At 34.3% G+C, this 19,653-nt stretch overlaps 1 protein-coding gene across 8 annotated transcripts in view; it reads right to left on the reverse strand.

Moving 5' to 3' along the window:
* The window catches only part of BLTP1 (bridge-like lipid transfer protein family member 1), a 207,902-nt gene that overhangs the window by 19,482 nt on the left and 168,767 nt on the right, over positions 1-19,653 (reverse strand). For 6 of the 8 annotated variants that reach the window (XM_089911536.1, XM_089911537.1, XM_089911540.1 and 3 more), the window contains 12 exons: positions 19,454-19,584; positions 18,066-18,189; positions 16,089-16,198; positions 15,338-15,428; positions 14,750-14,812; positions 12,463-12,716; positions 11,677-11,892; positions 10,294-10,474; positions 9,590-9,788; positions 4,781-4,942; positions 4,154-4,293; positions 2,499-2,700 (listed from right to left, as the gene is read on the reverse strand). In XM_089911536.1, coding sequence (XP_089767662.1) covers positions 2,499-2,700; positions 4,154-4,293; positions 4,781-4,942; positions 9,590-9,788; positions 10,294-10,474; positions 11,677-11,892; positions 12,463-12,716; positions 14,750-14,812; positions 15,338-15,428; positions 16,089-16,198; positions 18,066-18,189; positions 19,454-19,584 — 1,873 coding nt within the window. Of the gene's footprint in view, positions 1-759; positions 824-2,498; positions 2,701-4,153; positions 4,294-4,780; positions 4,943-9,589; positions 9,789-10,293; positions 10,475-11,676; positions 11,893-12,462; positions 12,717-14,749; positions 14,813-15,337; positions 15,429-16,088; positions 16,199-18,065; positions 18,190-19,453; positions 19,585-19,653 lie in introns of all 8 variants that reach the window. The other 2 variants (XR_016393200.1, XM_089911539.1) reach the window with 2 other exon arrangements.

The following is a 19,653-nucleotide window of genomic DNA, read 5'->3' on the forward strand; positions in this document are numbered from 1 at the left end:
AATCTGCTTTTCTTCCAGTATTTCCCATCTCTTTAAGTAACACTTCCTGGGAGCTATCTGTCATCCTTCCCACTTCTAACTTCCGATCATGCAACTTATCACCATAGCATTTCTATGTCTAACAACATATACCAAGTATGTCCATTTTCCTCCATCTTACTATTGCTATTCTAGCCTAAACAATGATCAATTCTGGGCTGCTGAAATGGCCAACTTCTCTCCCTGCTTCCTTCCACTCTTGTTCTCCTCCAAGCAACTGCCACACTGCAGCTGGACTAGTGTTCTAGAAGTGTGAATGATAATCACGTCCACTTCCCTGCTTAACCTCTCAGGTGGCTTCCCTGAATGATATGGCTCTTTCCTATCTATATAAATCTTGCTCATGCCAGTATACCCTTTGTTCGCCATGCTCCACTTATACTAGTTGTATTCTTTATATTTTTTCAGAGTTGTCAAACTCTTTCCTACTTCATGAATTCTTGTATTCTGTACCTGGAGTGTTTATTCCCCCAGCTCTCTGCTTGGCTAACTCATATTTAACCTACTTCATGTTTCCACTTAAAACATGTTTGTTTGCTTATTATCTGTTTCTCCAAATTCAATTTAAGTTCCATATTAGCAGGCACTATGTCTGTTAGCTAAGTTCACTACAGTATATCCAACCCCTAGTACTGACCCAGAACTCAGTAAAGTTCAATAAATATCCTTTAAAAGAATGGATATTGTCATAACCTACATTTCTTATACATTTATTCTCACCATCATTCCTTCTTTCATGCTTTATGATGATAGAATAAGGGGTGCTGTTCCATTCTTTAATTTTCTAAAATAAATGTGGACATAAAAATAGCTGCTCATTTTATTTTCCTCTCATTATATATTTCTAGCATAGTACATATACACTGCTATAATAATTTGTGTTAATAATTTGTGATATTTTGTCATTAAGAAAAAAGTGAATATCCCAACAGAGAAATGGGCATGGGCATATTTATCCCCCTCTGTCAAACAGCCAATAAAGTAACAATATAGATTAAAATAATAAAATCCTGTTTTAGTCAATCATATTAACAATGATTGAAAATAAATTTAAAGCAAAGTGTTGGGAAGAGTACAGTGAACTTGACGTTCAGATACGTTGTGGTGAAGATGCAGAAATCTTTATAGTCTTACTAGAGAGTAAAATATATCAAACACCTTAAAATGTTAGTACTCTCTGACTTAGGAATTCCACTTTTAGGCATTAATCCTATGGATGTTTAAAAATATTTATACACAGAGATAACTCATCTCAATATTATTCACAAAATAAAAACCGAAGAGCCCAGGGAGTTTCAAATATATGATCAAAATGATGTTATATCATACAGTCATTAAAGTTATTTTAGAGATAAATTCTTAATAATTTGGGAAAACCTATATTTAAAATTTCTGAAAGTTACATAGCAGAAGAGACCATATTTCAGTCTTTCCTGGGAAAAAGATCATATCTTCACAAAAATGCTAGAGAGTAGGTAGGAACTGATAAAGGGATATTTTCATTTTTGATACTTTTCTGTTTTCTTTACGTTCTGTAATAAACAGTGAGTTAATTTTATAATCAAAAAATATGTTTTCAAAAACCAGCACTACCGCTCCAACATGTTGTTGACTACAATACAATTCCAGCAGCAATATTTAGGAGCTAAGTGTAAGACAGTGGGCTATGGCATTAGCAAAAATCTTATTTGTAAAATATCAACTTTTTGTTGTGAAAATTTTCAGAGATTTACACAGCAAAGCAAATGTTTTGCTTTAGCCATTTCTCCACATTGCGGAATATCCCCTGGGGGCAGAATCACGCCCCCACTGCTTGAAAACACTGAACATTAGTTCTCTCATCAATTTTCATTCATTCTAGTCTCTCTTTTAAAAAATGGCCAAGAAAATCTTTATTTTTTGCATTTGTGATCTCTAAATGATTTTTAGGGCAGAAATGACACAGTTTTAATACAGTGAAGTGTGACTATCTCATCAGGAAATCATCAGTTCTGCTTTAAAAACTAAACCATTCATGAAACAAACATTTGAGGTAGGTAACAAAATTTACCATTAAAAAGTCTTTTTATACACACACACAATGTGATATACTTTTAATTCAGTGTGATAAGAAATCCTTGCAAGATAATACTACATCTCTTATTTACCATTTGCAACACTGATTACTTGTAATATAAAAATATAGCATAAAATCAAACACTCAGAAGTACTTGAACACATTATCATTCATACCTCATAGTGCATGTAATGCGTACGTGAAACCAACAATAAAATGCTATCCCACTGCCATTCCTTTGTAATAAAATACACTCAAAACTTTGATCTACTATAGATTTTTTTCTACAAGTACTCTAATTCTCAAATATTCTCCTTTTCCAAATTTATTTATTTGGCAATATATATTACTGTTAAAATAATATTTGGCTTTATGCCAATTGAATAAAAGAATGTTTCCACACCTGGTATTCCAGTTTTGCTTGCAGAGGTCTTTGTTCCACTCTGAGGAGCATTACCTCCAGGGGATAAAGTCTCTGCAGGATACGTAGCCCCTAAAGTCTCCAGCTCTCCTCGGTTTGAAGAAAACACCAAGTCCAGGGATGGCAGCTTTAGCATGCATTCTACTCTTGACACCGGTAAACAGCTAAACTTGATCTGTGAGGGCTAAAAAGTGCAGAAAGCCAAATAAAAAGTTTCTAGGAGCTAGATGATTAAAAATTTTCCCACTGGACTCCAAAAATTACATTCAGTTTCCATTTCAGTCTACATATACCAAATTTATTATTTGACACTTAAAAGAATTTTGTCTTACTTAAAAGAATTTTGTCTTTAGTGTGTCCTACCTTTTTCAAACAAACACACGATACATTAACCAAAGTATATTAACAAAATGGTATCATTTTTAAAAATCTAAATATTTGAGGAACTATCTCTAAGCAGTAAATATGTAGACATTTAGATAATTCAGAACATTAAAGATGTTTACGTTCATATTGTTCATAATCAAGTATTTTAAAGGAAATGATTTCCTTTTATACTAAAATTTTAAAAGGCTATTGCATTAATAACTGAAGTTTTACAAGCTCTCAAGCCCTCACTCATTACATGTTTTCATCAGATCTTCAAAAAAGCTTGTGCAAAAACTCCAGAAGATCAGACTGAAGTTCTTTTGGCCAAATTGCTATTGTAGAAATTAATCTGAACAGATGATCATTAGCGTTTCTTTTTTTTTTTTTTTTTTTTTTTTTTTGCGGTACGTGGGCCTCTCACTGTTGTGGCCTCTCCCATTGTGGAGCACAGGCTCCGGACGTGCAGGCTCAGCGGCCATGGCTCACGGGCCCAGCCACTCCGCAGCATGTGGGATCTTCCCGGACCGGGGCACGAACCCACGTCCCCTGCATCGGCAGGCAGACTCTCAACCACTGCGCCACCAGGGAGCCCCAACAGCGTTATTTTTTAATTAAGGTAGGTACACTGTTTTTTTAGATATAATACTATTGCACACTTAATAAACTACCATACAGTGTAAACATAACTTTTATATGCACTGAGGAATCAAAAACTTCATGTAACTTGCTTCACTGCAATATCTGCTTTATTGCAGTGGTAGTTTGGAACTGAACCCACAATCTCTCTCAGGTATGCCTATACTCCTAAAGGCCTACAGATAGGACTGAATTTTAGAATAAAATACTAAATATATATTATATAACTCTTAGAAAAATCTAACAAAGGTACTATTGTGACTTTGTATCTCAATTTCACTTTATATCTGCCCCCAAATGACCATAATGACAAGAAATACAGGTGCCATCATAAAAAATGGCATAGTGCTGAAAAAGTTTTAACTTACATATTTTTACATTTGCCACAAAAGTATGAGATCTCAATTTTGAAAACTCAAAGATATGAACCTCCTCAGCAGACACGTAAATACACACATAAAGTTGTACATATACTTCCCAAAGGTTCACACAACCTCTAAGCCATCATAGACATACTAAAGGTCCATGAAGCTTAAGAAAACGTTAAAGGGTAGTAGTATTGTAAATGTTCAAATAAACTTAAGAAAAATTTTTTTTCTTTAAAAGAGAAAGGAATAAATGAAGTATATCACCTGAACTCGTACATAAACCACAACATCTACAGGGAAGGAAGAGTAAGCAGATGTTGAAGATGATACTAGTGATGTTGTTGATTCTTCCATAGGATCTGGTATTTCAAAATGTCCCATATCTTCATCTTGTGAGCTGATAGCTGTTAAAATATTTAGTTTTAAGTGCACTCTTAGGGCAAGGGCAAACTATTTATTAAAAGACCTTTTTCTCTTATGCTAGTACTGAGATCAGGGGTATGAACACAGAGAAAACACTGGCTCTGTAGCCCATCATTCTATACATCTTTCCCTATTCAAACCTCTTACTCATTCCTCCAAACTCTGATTCCCTGCTGCTATACCAAACAATGAACAAAGAAAAAAGTAATTATGCCTTTGCCCTCAAGGAGTTTCCAGTCCAAGAGACACGCTAACATAGGACCTAAAAATGTTAATTTTGTCACTAGCTGTGGCCGTGGAAGAATCGTAAAACCCCACCAGGACTAGATGGTCTCTCAAGTTCTTCTTCAGTTCTATAATTCCTTTACATTTATCACTGAATATATAATAGCATTAAGAAATCCTTCTAAGTAATAGGACCCCAAAGTACATGTGATGGGCAAATAAGTATATAAAGAGGACACTCACTTGTATAGTTCCTTTCAACTGGTGTAATTGGGATAGTTTCCAGAGCCTTTTCCAGAAAGTCTAATAGGCAGGGACTAATAACCATTTCTTCTGGCAATGACTGAAGTGCTACCCAGGCATATAACTTGGCTGTTTTTACTCCTCCACTTCCTTTTCCTTTGGCTAGAACATTTAAGGGTGTGAAGTGAATTTAATAGTTTCCATAAAACATACAATAATTTTGTGAGAAATGAGAATTATATGACAGTCTAATCACAGGAAGCACCTTTTATTTAAAACCATACAAGAATGCAATAAAAACAGGTTGAAAGAAATCATAAATTATTGTTAGAATACAAAGATAATCAATGATGTATATAAAAGTACAACAGTTATTCCTATTTGCTCTAGGTAACAAATTTTGGTTCAATTTTTCAAGTTTATACTTTGCTAACTCTCTCATTAGTATTATTTTAGCATTTAATCTCTCATTTAGTATTATTTTGTCCACTTGAGGAGTAAGATGTAGACAATTTTGACTAATGATATTCTGTGGCAAGTTGAGGAAAACCATCATTGTTTTTAGGTTTTCCTGTGTTCTTGCTGTTCTTACCTTGTATGCATTTATAATGCCTCCTTACATGGGCTGCACCTCTCTTTCCTTCTACCTGACTAAATATTTCCACATCAGTAGAATGATTATAATAGCTAACTAATATTTAGCTAACTTTGGCTTAGGTTTCCAACTCCAGCATGTACTAGCTTGTAAAAGTAGGAAAGAAATGCAACTTCTGTGAGCTTTAAATTTCATATATAAAATGGGGACAATATTGATAATATCTGCCTTGCACTTAATGGACATACATGTGTCTTGTCAATTTAAAAGTGATCTAGGGACTTCCCCAGTGGTCCACTGGTAAAGAATCTGCCTTCCAACGTAGGGGATATGGCTTCGATCCCTGGTCAGGGAACTAAGATCCCACATGCTGTGGGGCAACTAAGCCCACACACTGCAACTACTGAGCCCGTGTGCTGCAACTACAGAGCACATGCACTCTGGAGCCCACACGCCACAACTAGAGACAAGCCCATGCCTTGCAACGAAAGATCCCGTGTGCCACAACTAAGACCCAACGCAGAGAGCAGAAGCAAGAAGAACTACAATCCTGCAGCCTGTGGAACAAAAACCACATTCACAGAAAGACAGACAAGATGAAAAGGCAGAGGGCTATGTACCAGTTGAAGGAACAAGACAAAACCCCAGAAAAACAACTAAATGAAGTGGAGACAGGCAACCTTCCAGAAAAAGAATTCAGAATAATGATAGTGAAGATGATCCAGGACCTTGGAAAAAGAATGGAGGCAAAGATCGAGAAGATGCAAGAGATGTTTAAAAAAGACCTAGAAGAATTAAAGAACAAACCAACAGAGATGAACAATACAACAACTGAAATGAAAACTACACTAGAAGGAATCAATAGCAGAATAACTGAGGCAGAAGAACAGATAAGTGACCTGGAAGATAGAATGGTGGCATTCACTGCTGCAGAACAGAATAAAGAAAAAAGAATGAAAAGAAATGAAGACAGCCTAAGAGACCTCTGGGACAACATTAAACGCAACACCATTCACATTACAGGGGTCCCAGAAGGAGAAGAGAGAGAAAGGACCCGAGAAAATATGTGAAGAGATTATAGTCGAAAACTTCCCTAACATGGGAAAGGAAATAGTCACCCAAGTCCAGGAAGCACAGACAGTCCCATACAGGATAAACCCAAGGAGAAGCACGTCGAGACACATAGTAATCAAATTGGCAAAAATTAAAGACAAAGAAAAATTATTAAAAGCAGCAAGGGAAAAACAACAAATAACATACAAGGGAACTCCCATAAGGTTAACAGCTGATTTCTCAGCAGAAACTCTACAAGCCAGAAGGGAGTGGCATGATATGCTTAAAGTGATTAAACGGAAAAACCTACAACCAAGATTACTCTACCCGGCAAGGATCTCATTCAGATTCCATGGAGAAATCAAAAGCTTTACAGACAAGCAAAAGCTAAGAGAATTCAGCACCACCAAACTAGCTCTACAACAAATGCTAAAGGAACTACTCTAAGTGGGAAACAAAAGAGAAGAAAGGACCTACAAAAACAAACCCAAAACAATTAGAAAATGGTAATAGGAACATACATATCAATAATTACCCTAAACCTGAATGGATTAAATGCTCCAACCAAAAGACACAGGCTTGCTGAATGGATACAAAAACAAGACCCATATATATGCTGTCTACAAGAGACCCACTTCAGACCTAGGGACACATTCAGACTGAAAGTGAGGGGATGGAAAAACATATTCCATGCAAATGGAAATCAAAAGAAAGCTGGAGCAGCAATACTCATATCAGATAAAATAGACTTTAAAATAAAGAATGTTACAAGAGACAAGGAAGGACACTACATAATGATCAGGGTATCAATCCAAGAAGAAGATATAACAATTATAAATATATATGCACCCAACATAGGAGCACCTCAATACACAAGACAACTGATAACAGCTATAAAAGAGGAAATCGACAGTAACATAATAATAGTGGGGGACTTTAACACCTCACTTACACCAATGGACAGATCATCCAAACAGAAAATTAATAAGGAAACCCAAGCTTTAAATGACATGACAGACCAGATAGATTTAATTGATATTTACAGGACATTCCATCCAAAAACAGCAGATTACACTTTCTTCTCAAATGTGCATGGAACATTCTCCAAGAGAGATCACATCTTGGGTCACAAATCAAGCCTCAGTAAATTTAAGAAAATTAAAATCATATCAAGCATCTTTTCTGACCACAACGCTATGAGAGTAGAAATGAATTACAGGGAAAAAATTGTAAAAAACACAAACACATGGAGGCTAAACAATATGTTACTAAATAACCAAGAGATCACTGAAGAAATCAAAGAGGAAATCAAAAAATATCTAGAGATAAATGACAATGAAAACATGATGATCCAAAACCTATGGGATGCAGCAAAAGCAGTTCTAAGAGGGAAGTTTATAGGAATACAAGCCTACCTCAAGAAACAAGAAAAATCTCAAACAAACAATCTAACCTTACACCTAAAGGAACCAGAGAAAGAAGAACAAACAAAACCCAAACTTAGCAGAAGGAAAGAAATCATAAAGATCAGAGCAGAAATAAATGAAATAGAAACAATGAAAACAATAGCAAAGATCAATAAAACTGAAAGCTGGTTCTTTGAGAAGATAAAATTGATAAACCATTAGCAACATTCATCAAGAAAAAGAGGGAGAGGACTCAAATCAATAAAATTAGAAATGAAAAAGAAGTTACAACAGACACCGCAGAAATACAAAGCATCCTAAGAGACTACTACAAGCAACTCTATGCCAATAAAATGGACAACCTGGAAGAAATGGACAAATTCTTAGAAAGGTATAACCTTCCAAGACTGAACCAGTAAGAAACAGATAATATGAACAGACCGATCACAAGTAATGAAATTGAAACTGTCTTCCAACAAACAAACGTCCAGGACCAGATGGCTTCACAGGTGAATTATATCAAACATTTAGAGAAGAGCTAACACCCATCCGTCTCAAACTCTTCCAAAAAATTGCAGAGGAAGCAACACTCCCAAGCTCATTGTATGAGGCCACCATCACCCTGATACCAAAACCAGCCAAAATAAAAAAGACCCAACACAGCCAAACATAAATTAAAAAATATATAAAAGTGATCTAAAAATGTTAGTCATTATTATCACGATTACTGGCTACTTTAAAAGATTTATCAAGTTCCATCTCTCAAATAAAGATTTTTCAAATAATTCTTGTCCGGTCCAATAGTCCCTTTTTTGGATATTCTATTTTATATATATAAGGTATTATTCACATGGTATAGTAGCCAGATTCCAAGATAACTTCCAATAGTCCTTTCCTCCTGGTATTCACGCCCTTGTGTAGTTCCCTCCCACACTGTATGATCAATTAGGTATTGCGGAAGTGATGTTACATGACTTCTGAGATGAAGCCATAAAAGATATTGCAGCTTTAGCCATGTTCTCTTTTGGATCACACCTTTTGAGGGAATGTCAGCTGCCATGTCCTGAGAACACTCAGGGACCCCAGTGGAGAGACCCATGTGGGGAGAAACTAAAGCACCAGCTTGCCAGCCATGTGAATGGGATACAATGGAAGCAGATTTCCAGACCCAGTCAGGCATTTGGATGACTGCAGCCCTAGCCAACATCCTGACTGTAGCTTCATAAAAGACTGTGAAGTTAGATTCACCCTGCCAAACTGCTCCTGAATTTCTGATCCACAGAAGGTGTGTTTGAGATTTTAAGCCACTAAATTTGGGATAATTTGTTATGCAATAATAGATAATTAATAAATGTGGTTAAGTCCAGTGTACTCTGTCTTAAATGTATAATTTTGATGTTTCCATCTAGATCATAAGCTCCCAGATATAACTTTGATGTTTCCATCTAGATCATAAGCTCCCAGATTTGAACTACATTAAGACTTTTCTAAATATATATAGATCTAAAAAAATTAAGTAAACTTTAAGTACATTAAGTTTATTTTAACAACTGATATTCTAAGGTAATATCAGTTTGAGAACTAGGCAAAAGTAGTTGGCCAACACTTCCACATGTGAACTTTGTACAGTTGTTACTGATAAGTCTAAGTCCTTTCTTCTTAAACGTGAATTTGAAAGAAAGTCTCAAAAGAGCAAGTAGGTGATGACTAAAACTTAATTTATGAAAAAAATTAAAGTATATTTTCCGTAAATACCTGAGGGAATAGGCGGGGGCTGGGGGGGAAGTAAGGTGTGAGTCTTGCTCTGGGCAGTGCAAGGTAAAGGAGGAGGAGGAGATGTCGCACTATCTTTCACACTGTACAGCTTGGACTCTTTAGACAGTGTTCTTGGCAAGGAAGATCCTCTGGAGGCATTAGGTGATTCGGTCTTTAGAGTCTTGGAATTATAATGCAACTGTATTGAAACAAATAAACTTTCAAAATTAAAATTATGCAGATGAGGGAAACCAAGAAATGTACAAAAATGTGGCAGAAAGAACACTGGTTCAGGAGCCAGAAGATTTTACGAGTTAGCTTTGTGATCCCGGCAAGTTCCTGATTAGCTTTATCTCATTTTTAAAGTTAAAAAGCGTCATCCCAGATAATATTTTAAGTTCTTTCTAGCTTAACATCCTAGCTTAATAATTCTAGAATCTAAAAGAGTTGCAATAGGCAAGGTTTAGCAAATACATTGTGAATATCAATGTTTAAAAAAGAAAATTAACTTTTTCTGTCAAAATTTCGTGGAAAAAGGGGCAACCTGCAGTTTAGAAGGTCTCATGTTCAGAATATGGCTATATTAGAGAAAAACTTCAGAAGGCCTCATTTTAATATAATTGGTAAAGGAAGAATATATATGATAGAAAATAAACATGGCTACTAATAATCTAATCCCTAATCCTAGACATTTAGGTTTTTACCTTTACATCAACTCCAGGAATGTAAAATACTGTTGTTTCTAAGTCACTAGGCTTTGTTTGTAGAGATGATGGCACTTTCTTGCCAGTCATTAAATGCGTGGTGGAAGCATAATTAGTTTGAAACTTCTTCTTTTTCGAAGGAGAATCTTGATCTAAACTCCTGGAACTTCTGTCATAACTCCTATAAATAGAAAAATGTTTTATCTTTTTGAAAGACATTTATTTCCTTTTATTTTGTTTAAAAGCAAACTTTTATTTATATAGTAAGTGAAATGTAATCCTTCATTAATAAGGTTGAAAAAGTGAAGCTCATCAGCGTCTCTAGTGAAACCGGTTAATCCTTGCATGGATGAGGTTTATGTTGTATGTTCCACAACTACACAAGGCAGTTACTCTTTCCCGAGATCACAACTGTTTCACATGAACACATAAGGTTGAACCAAATGAAACCGCCCTTTACATAGGTAAATATAGCTGAGTACCAGCAATTTAGTTTCGTTTACTGCGGTTCAACCAAAAATAAATTAACAGTCGTTCTTTTTATCACCACTATTACATTTGTAAGAATTTAACTGTTTAGAGTGCCTTTTTATCTTCTCATTTTATAAAAAGCTTCATTAGACAAAGAGACATTTAAAAATCTTTTATTATAGAAAATTTCGAACATACAGAAAGTAAATGGAACAGCAGAATGAACTCCCATGGGTCCATCTCCCAGCTTCAGCATTTGTCAGCATTCTGCCTACTTGTTTTATCTACATTTCCACCCACTCCTTACTCATTCACTCAATTATTAATATTACTGTTTTCCTATAATTCTTTTTTAGATTAGGAAGGAAAAGCAAAACAAATTCAAAGAACAAAATAATCTAACCCTAGGCCTGTTTATACCACTATTTCTTCAATGATGGTAACAAATGGTAAAGCTGCAGTTATAGCCTGAACAACATTCCAGTTTACTGAGGTCTCTTTGTGCAGCTGTTTCCCAATCTTTCTTATTTCTTTATGTCATCAAACTTTCAATAACAAGATATCTTTAAGTATTGTACTGTTCTTTGAAACAGAAATGTGCACAATGATGACAGAGACTGAGAAATTCATGCTTATTTAAAGAATTCCAAGGATATAACTATTTTAATTAACAAATTTGCTAGAATCTAAATCAGACGTCCATTTCTAATCACCAGAAAATATTATACACTTGTTTAAAGAAAACAGTATGTTATATACAAATAAGCACTCAAACATGCTAATTATAATAAAATATACTCTTTAAATCTGCATTTTGGGATGTGGTGGGAAGTGTTTGTTACGATTAATGATATATAAATAGTAGTTCTAACAAATGAGGTTACTTGTACACCTTTCTGACCAATATCTTACCTTCTCAAGCTTATATCATCATGTTCTTGTAGAAGGGTGGTTGGGTGGAGCACACATTTTCCACTATCAATTTCAACTCGTATATCAAGTTCAAAGTCAATATTTCTCTCTGTAGCTGTGCCACTAAGACTTCTGTTGGCCGGGGCTGTTGGCCAGCGTTCTGTAAATAGCTGATGAACAGCAGCAAAGCCTGTTGCTTTTTTACGAGATGTATGTCTAGAGAAAGAACAACTGGTGATTACATTGTAGTAAACTGGGAAGAGTTTTCAACAAACTATTTTCCAACATGTTATGTGAGCAGTAGTCTGTAAATAAATTTCACTATTTTATAAATTCACACAAATTACCCAACTGGCTCCTACTAATTGAAGTTTTTCTTAAGTTTAATGGAGTCACATTTTATTCAACAACTATGTACTGAGTAACTGTCATGTGTCAGGCAATGTTCTCAGTGCTCAGGACACAGGCACAAGCACTGATATTAAGGAGTCTGAATATCAGCGTATGACCTACATTCTACAACTTGGAGGAGATTTCATTTTTGCAAATTGTAAAATTTAAAATGCTACTTTCTAGATTTTATTAAAAGACATAAAGACAGGGAAAGAAAAAAATAATGCCATATGGAGCTAAATTATATTAGTAAACCATGGATACGTCTCCTAGTCTCACTGTGGGTAGGCACGTTAAGTTTTTTTTTTTTTCTGTAAAAATTAACAGTTATATAATGCTTTAAGCTCAGTTTTAGATTCTAAAATACTGCCTAAGGATCTTAAAGCTACTCACGAGGGTTTCCTGTAAATATAGAACCTTTCCCTCTCATGGTCTTCATCCTTTTCATCCTTCTCGGAATCTTCACTGGTAGAAGACAAACTGTCATCCCGTCGGCCCTCCTCAGGTTGGAAAGAAATGCCTGGTGAAAGGCCTCCTGGAGTTTTGGGAGAACTGAACACGGAATATGATCCTTCACTATTTGAGGAGTAATGGGATGGACCTTCAATGGTTACTGACAAAAGGTCCAGTTCTGTCTCCTCTGGAAACTGAATGTAAAGAGAAAAAATATGAATCAGGTTCACATTATAAACCTCTTTTCCCTTAAAAAAAAAAAGAAAAAGAAAAAATATACATTTAAGCGTCTAAAATTTCTCTCAAAATTGAATTTCCTCACTCTGAACTGAAAGATCAGCTTTACAAACATATGAAATGGTACACCAAAGAAGGGAGCAGAAGTTCAAACCACAGAAAGTCATACCACTGACTCACTAAAAATTAGAGTGAAATTTTACTTTATATAAGCATATATCATCATGTTAATTAGTACATACTGTAATTCTTTAAAGCATGGGTTAATCATGCTGTGGAGACAAAAGAAACAATGTGATTAAATTAGAAGGGCAAGAGAGCAATTAATGATGGAAGAGGATGCAACTGTCAGTACAGAATGTACTCTGTGCTTCCAGAATACTTTCTGTGGATACATCTTTTTAAAATGGGCCCCTACTGAGCTGAAGAAAGATGTGTAAATAGTTATATAATTAAATAGCAATCAATCAAACTTAAGAATTCTGTATTTTAAGGCAAATACTTTGTATAATAAGTACAATGTCACTCACTGAGGATTGTATCAGGAGACCACTGCATTTAAGTAGGTCCAAAAAAAACAAAAAACAAACTTCTATGACCTTATTTTGATTCCCAGTTTTGAGATTTGCTCACATATCCTTTGAGGGAATGTGATAAGCCTTTGCAAAGTGTAATGTGCAAGGTACATTGATATTACTACAAGATACATAGTGAAATCCTATAATCAAAATTTCAAACATTTGCAGAATCTAGATTTTCTTCACTTTTTAAAAAATAACATATCATTTAGTAAGTAAGTCAGATTTTATCAGAAAATCTTCAACTTTTAAAGCTGTGGTAAGAGTTTAGATAAATATCCCTTTGTTTATATTTATTTTCTATTTAACCATGCCTTAATGATCTGTAATTCATGATTTTTATACACTATTTTTTATAAACAGAATATACTGCTATTTAAAAATTGGACTTGAATCATTCGAATATTAATGCCTTTAAGAATAACTCAATCATTTCACAGTATATACATATATCAAATAATTATGTTGTATACCTGAAAATAATGTTATATGTCAATTATCTCGATTTTAAAAATACAGGAAAAAAAAATCAATTAGTAGAATCCATTCAATTCACTGTAAAGGACAGTATTTCCAAGTTCATTTTTAGAAAAAAGGACATGTCTGTTCAGGCTCACTCTATTACAACCTAATAGTTCTAAAACAAAATTCGGCTTGACTAAATTCAGTGTAACTACGGGATATATATTGAGACTATCTTAAAAGAGTGGGCGAGGGGAAACAAATGTGGAATAAGTTCCAATTTTTAAATGTAACTTGACAGAAAATTTCTAGACAATGATTTATATACCTACTATACAGATACAATTTTAAAATTAAATTTTACTTTTATAACTTATATTTAGGGAAAATATGTAGCTTATAAAGGTGTTAACTCAACTTATAAGTGATTGTGTAGCACATTTTCCACACTGTTTTGAACATAATTTTTAATAGATTGCTTTTATACATGCTTTTTTTATACTAGTGACTGAAAATAAATAACACTCGATTAATTTGTTGTTCTGTTGATTCTAGTTTGAATTAGGTAACTAAGTTTTTCTTAAAGAAAAGATTCATTTTGTGTTTGAGTGTAGGGAAAAAGAGATTCACTTCGGGATTAGCAAATAACTGTAACAGTTTTTGGTTTATGATTTTGTTGAGTTAATCTGGTGTGCTGATTTAGTCCTTCTTTAATTTTGGAGATTAAATAATTACTATTAAATTATAAGTGAGTATAGAAGTAAAATATATTCATGAAAAAGCTTAGGAAATATAAATGATGAAAAAGAATTGAAACAATCTTAAACCTTTATGTAAAATATCTTCAAGGTCTGAGTTTAGTATGAAATGAGAGGAAGACATTTTTAAAGCAGATTTTCAGAGTGGTTACTTAGTTTTAAAGCAAAATTTATGTTGTTCTTAAAAAGTACCTGAAAATACCCTTCCCCAGGACAGCTGGACTGTGGTGTACTTCCCCATACCGTTTTTTTCAACTTAATTAAAATAATAAGAAAATTTATAAAAATTAATGAAAAATAAAAAAACAATGATTTAAAAGTAAACAACAAACATTTTAACATTAATTTTAACATGCTATAAAATTAGAATACAACTTTGACGCTGACCTTTTTTACTACTAGTTTCTGATATTATCTCTATATATTCTGAACAAAAATACATAAACAATAAAATACATTAAGTAAAAACATTCCACATTTACATTTGTGTAAAATACCCAGTTTAATGCAGAGTCAAACTTGAAAGAAAAATTATTCAACAAAATGTTTCTACCTACAAGCAGTATGGAGTCTTTATTCTACATGCAAAACACTAACACCTGCGGCATGGCTCTCAATAGTGCTCTGCTATTTGGCAACGTACAGACACCTCAACCATCACAATCCACACTTTCACTGTAAGTAGGAACTACTATTTCTAAACTGCATAACTACTATAATTTTGTAATTACTAAAAATTATTTAGCACTGTGTATCTCTAACAAATAGTATCTCTCTTACTGTATCTTGGATATTGAAAGTGACTCTGGGTCCAGGAGATGCTGCATCCACCCGGATTTCTGGGAGCTCCTCAGTTTCACCTACTCGAGAACTATAATAAAATATAAAGTTATAAAACATTAATATTCGTGTTCAAAAAAAACCCCTGGACTTTATAAAAGTCTGATTAATGACATTAACACTTTATTTCTAAATATTTACCTTATCCAAGGATTGAACTTTTGGTATTCCATTTCTTAACCTTTAGCATCTCATAAAAAAAAAGTTCATTGCTTTAACACAAGATTTCCTAAAATTAAGCCTTATAAAAAAGAATTTATACTTACTTTATAGTGTTCATTTACTAGTAAAACTATATTTTTCTTCAATAATAAGTAAAATTTCCATTTTTCATATGTTAAATGTGTGTATAATCACACTTTTTCTAAAATGACAAATTTAGAGCTGCAGCTACTAACATGCAAATATTCATTTCTTTGGATAGTCTATAAGTTTATGCATAAACTTGTCTAAATAGCAGTGTACTTCATTACTAAAAAGCACACAATGACTTTTATAACATAAAAGTAGAGTATAAATGAGATAGAGGGATTCCTCAAACTTCTTAGTTTGACAGTATCCACTATTACTAGTTTTACTAATAAGGTCCATTTGCTACCTTAATTTTGTAATTCCCCCAATAAATAAGTAGTGACCTTTGGCAAAAGAGTCAGCAATTTTATTACTTGTTTCATTGGTTGAAATATATTACCTTGCCCTTTCCATTCGCTTAAGAGGTGGTCTTCCAGAAGCTGAAATGGTTTTTGATCGGCTGTAACTTGGTTTGTAACCCAAACCCCACTTATCCTTTAGGGAAGCAGCCTAATGAAAGGGGATAGAAAAAGGGTGACTTTAGGCAGTTGTTTACTGTTGTAATATCTGACTTCAGGTAAAATGTTCTGCTATTAAAGAAGTTATCTTGTCTCCCCCAGGTCAATGACAAGTTATCTTAAATTGTGACTTTAAATGTCACTTAACAACACAGATGGATCAAAGTGCAGCAGGAATCAACTATTCTTAGTCCTAACGTCAATTAGGAAGGCTGTACAAGGAAAATAGGAGCCACCAGCTCGTTTGAGTTGGGAGCAGGGATGAGGGGTATAGAAATAAGGGGAGAAATAAGGAAACAATAAGAAAAGAAAGAAAATGAGAATTAAAAGGAAAGATTCTGGGAGAAACGTGAGGGGAGGGGGGAGAAGAGGAGATCAGGGAAGAGGGGGAGGGGGAGGGAGGGAGCGACCACTAATCATCCCGAGTACCACCCAAGGGTACCCCTCCTGACAGAACTCTTTATTACAGAAAAGGAAAGGAAGTGGTGACTGGAACACCCTCCTTGTCACCAAATCCCTCTTCTTCAAATTTGTAGTTTGGGGGGGCTAGATAGTAAAAAGATTCTAATACAATGGAGACTTAGAAAGCAAGAGGACTAAAAGGGAATTGAGGGGGAAATACCAAATGAGAAAAATGTTAAGAACACAGATTTAATTTCAGTAATTTTCCTAATCCTCTCTACCTAGTTTTATTTTTAACAGTTAACTGCCAAGTCTAAACTAGCTTATAAACAGTATGGCAAGCAATATTTTCATTATGTTGCATGACTGTGAGGTACATAGTGGCAAAAAATTTAAACACAGAGTTATGCATTACAGAGCATCACTATCCATTTAGTACTATCAGAAGCCAGTGATGAATAAAATTGAATTTTATTCCTAATTTAAATAAATAATTTAGAACACTATTCAAATGAGGTCTAGGACTTTGGTGGTGACCAAGGAAAGAAAGTTCAAGCCGATGAACTCTGGATCCCTGCAACCTTTCCACATTTTCTCTAACCTCAACAGCTCTGATTTAACCAGCATTTATGTATTGGGGTAACACCCAAAAACCATATTCTGGTTAAAAAAAACTGGAGGGTTTTGCTGACTATATTTTTAAAAATTAGTTTTTCTACTAACAAGACCACCTTGACCCAAAGCAACCTACCTCCATTTGAATACGTTTTAGAATTATTTTCTACTCTATTTTTCTAGTACATCTATCTATATATTTATTTCAAGCGTTCAGCAATTGGACTAAATCCCAGAATGTGGTAGATAGTAAGGTCAAAGATAAACAACTTGTCCTTTAAGAGACTCAAATACTAGTAAGGGCAACTAAATATGCAAATAATAAAGGTAAGAATAAAGTGCTGACAATATGTAGTGGCTAAGAGTAAAGTCTTCTGTGGAAAATGGGAGGGGTAGAATGGACATCTCAAAAAATTTCACATTTGAATTAGAGACAAAAAAGAAAGTATGACTTCATGAAAGGCAGACAGAACACAGTGGCTAAGGGCATAAACTGTAGAATTCCACTGTTTGGGTTTGAATCTTGGCTCCACTGGAATTACTGGCTGTATAACCTTGGGCAAATTGCTTGACCGCTCTGTGCCTCAGTTTCCTCATCTTTAAAATGGGGAAAATAATATAAGCTACCACATAGGGTTGTTGTAAAGATTTAATGGGTTATTGAATGTAAAGTGCTTTAAACAGTGCCTGGTACATAGTAGACATGAGATACACAAATCAAGTGTTATCACTAGCAATGGAGGAAGAAAGAGAACAACGTAAGTATCATCATAAAATTTCATAAAGTGATAAAATGTTTACATAGTCTACTTTAATAAAATTCTCCTTAAATGTTTACTCACTCGCATACTGGACCTCCGTAATTTTTTACGAACATCTCTTCTAATATCATTCACAGCAACAGATTCTAATTGTTGATAACGTTGAATTTCCTGGTTTATGGTTCCTTCACTTGCACCTAGTTTTCTGGATAAAAAACAAATATGGCAGTTAGTGTAATGAGGTAACAAAGTAAGAGTGATTTTTACTTGCTTCTTTTAAAATTCTCTATCAGAATATCAAAGATTATGTATGGACAGGCCAAAATCCTGCATAAACTTAATACTCATATCTGGCAAACTGTAAAAAAAAAAAAAAAAATCTTTCTCTAATGTTTTAGGAAATGGTTCTTATCCATTTCTACATCAAGAGTCTCTGTGATAATCTCAGGAAAGCTATGGAACCACTTAGCAGAATAGTATCTGTATGTAATATTTTACATATAATTTAAGCCTCAGGTAAGATTTTAGGGGAGGAAGTATATTTTGCTTCAAGTCAGTTTTCCCCTGATAACAAAACTCAAACTGTAATGTAAGTCAACAGGAAAACGTGAATCACTGTATCATAATTGATTTTACAGACAAGTTTTTAGCAAATACCTTTCACTGTACAATGTATACATTTCTGTAAAATCCTCGAATGCAAAAAAACACAGATACAGGAGTACAAAGATTAGAAAAGATGAAGTATGTTTTCCACCTTTGGGGAAAACAAAAATTTCAGTTTGGCAAGAAGAATATTTAGTCTTACAGAGCAAGTATTACCTAGTCAGTACTATTTAGCAGGCTACAGATAAAGAAAAAAATGACTTCCGCCTACTCCCCCCTCTTGGCTCGCCCTACCCTCACCTCAGTTCTAGTGAACTGCTAATACAGGCAAGCAAAAAGCATGAAGTTTGAATTCAGACAAACACAGGTTCAAATTCCAATTCTTTAATCTCTCCGAGCCAGTTTTCTCATCTATAAAGTTTGGATAATGCCATCTAATCTCATAGAAATGTTGTGAGGATTAAATAGAGATAACACGTCAGAATCACAATAGGTACTTAATAAATTCTAAATTTTCTTCCTCTCTCAAAAATTTGCATTCCAAAAATACTGTTAGCAAAACACTCGTATTTACATACATATGTGAAGATACATGTGTATACACGTAGCGATGCATATATGTGACATAAAGTCAGTCATAAACTTCTCAGAAATGGGGAGCTGTGATGAGCACTAGACTAACATTTCTAACTTTATCACTAATGAATGTATGATCTCAGACAAATCACCAAACTTTTCTGGACCTTGGTGATCTCATTTATAAACTAAATGGGTTGTACTGGCCCCAATCCAGTTTCCTTCACATTTAAAATCTATTCTATTATTAGGGAATACTATACTAAATTAAAAATCATTATACATACTTAAGATCATCTATTACTTTGGCCTGTTCATTCAGTTCTCTGATATCCACTATACGCTTCATAATTTTTCTTCCTCTAAGTTCTCCTGGCTGGCTACAAGATGCTCCTTGTCTTCGATGATCTACAGCTTCCTGAAAAATCAAAAGCATGTCTGTCAGTAACACCCTCAGGTCACAAAGCAAATCTACCCTATCACAGAA

The sequence above is a fragment of the Delphinapterus leucas genome, chromosome 5, assembly GCF_059928025.1.
Source record: "Delphinapterus leucas isolate spDelLeu-1000000601 "Yukka" chromosome 5, BTC_Dleu_Yukka2, whole genome shotgun sequence".
Classification (NCBI taxonomy): domain Eukaryota; kingdom Metazoa; phylum Chordata; class Mammalia; order Artiodactyla; family Monodontidae; genus Delphinapterus; species Delphinapterus leucas.